This window comes from Acanthisitta chloris, unplaced genomic scaffold (genome assembly GCF_000695815.1).
Source record: "Acanthisitta chloris isolate BGI_N310 unplaced genomic scaffold, ASM69581v1 scaffold13944, whole genome shotgun sequence".
Classification (NCBI taxonomy): Eukaryota; Metazoa; Chordata; class Aves; order Passeriformes; family Acanthisittidae; genus Acanthisitta; species Acanthisitta chloris.
Window position 1 is genome coordinate 12918 of NW_008671079.1, and position 875 is coordinate 13792.

At 45.3% G+C, this 875-nt stretch overlaps 1 protein-coding gene across 1 annotated transcript in view; it reads right to left on the reverse strand.

Moving 5' to 3' along the window:
- Positions 1-875, reverse strand: part of UTP20 (UTP20, small subunit (SSU) processome component, homolog (yeast)) — a gene marked incomplete at its 5' end in the record, with an annotated part of 62537 nt that overhangs the window by 6799 nt on the left and 54863 nt on the right. The window contains one exon of the mRNA XM_009073960.1: positions 9-140. Coding sequence (XP_009072208.1) covers positions 9-140 — 132 coding nt within the window. The remainder of the gene's footprint in view (positions 1-8; positions 141-875) is intronic.

Genomic DNA, 875 nt, shown 5'->3' on the forward strand with positions numbered 1-875 from the left:
TTACTTACATTTTCAAATTTACTTGGGTCGATTTCTTTTTCAATCAGAGTGAGGACTGCTTCGAGGCGCCGCTCAAACATTACTCCGTCCACTTCAACAAACAAACCACATGCCTGGGCAGCCAACCTCCTGTGTAAGCTCTGACAACACACAAAATAACAGCCCTTGTTACTCCTTTGTAAAAAAATTCTCCATCTCCAATGTGCAGGAGCTGGTAGCAACCCTTACTTTCTGCCTGTAGCAACAGCACCCTGAGAGAAGCTGTTGCAAACAGAGATGCTGCCAGCTAGATACAAAAGCACCTGGCAGCACAAGTTAACCCTGGAAATGCACCTAAAACTGAATGCCAGAAGACCTTCTCCAGCCCAGTTCCCAGGTGTAATGGCCTAGGAGCTACTCTGCACACTCTGACTCAGCTACAAAGCAGAACGGAACATACTAAGATGGAAACAATGAAGAATGCTGACTCCACTAGTGTAGAGGGACAGACCCTGGGTTCAGTTAGAAGGTAACTAAACACCTAGGCACCCAGATCAAAATGGAAGACCTGTAAGAATAGGTCTGCCACCTTCCAGCTGCCAGGGACAGAACAAAGTACATCTGAGACAAATACAGCACAAAATGCCAGTTACTGGGATCAGAAAAGCTTTAAGGAATTAGCTCAAACCTCTAACCTGAGCAACCATTACAATGTGAAAGACTCAAAAGTAGAACTGTTAGCAAGCAGCAAAATGCAGCTGGGAAGTCTGTAGGCTGAGCAACAGATCAGCAGTTCCCTCCATTTGTGCAGCTTTATGAAGCTATACCATTTATTGCTCTCTAAGTCGGGAACAACCGAATCCACCAATCCACGAGATCTGGTACTAGCAATCTTT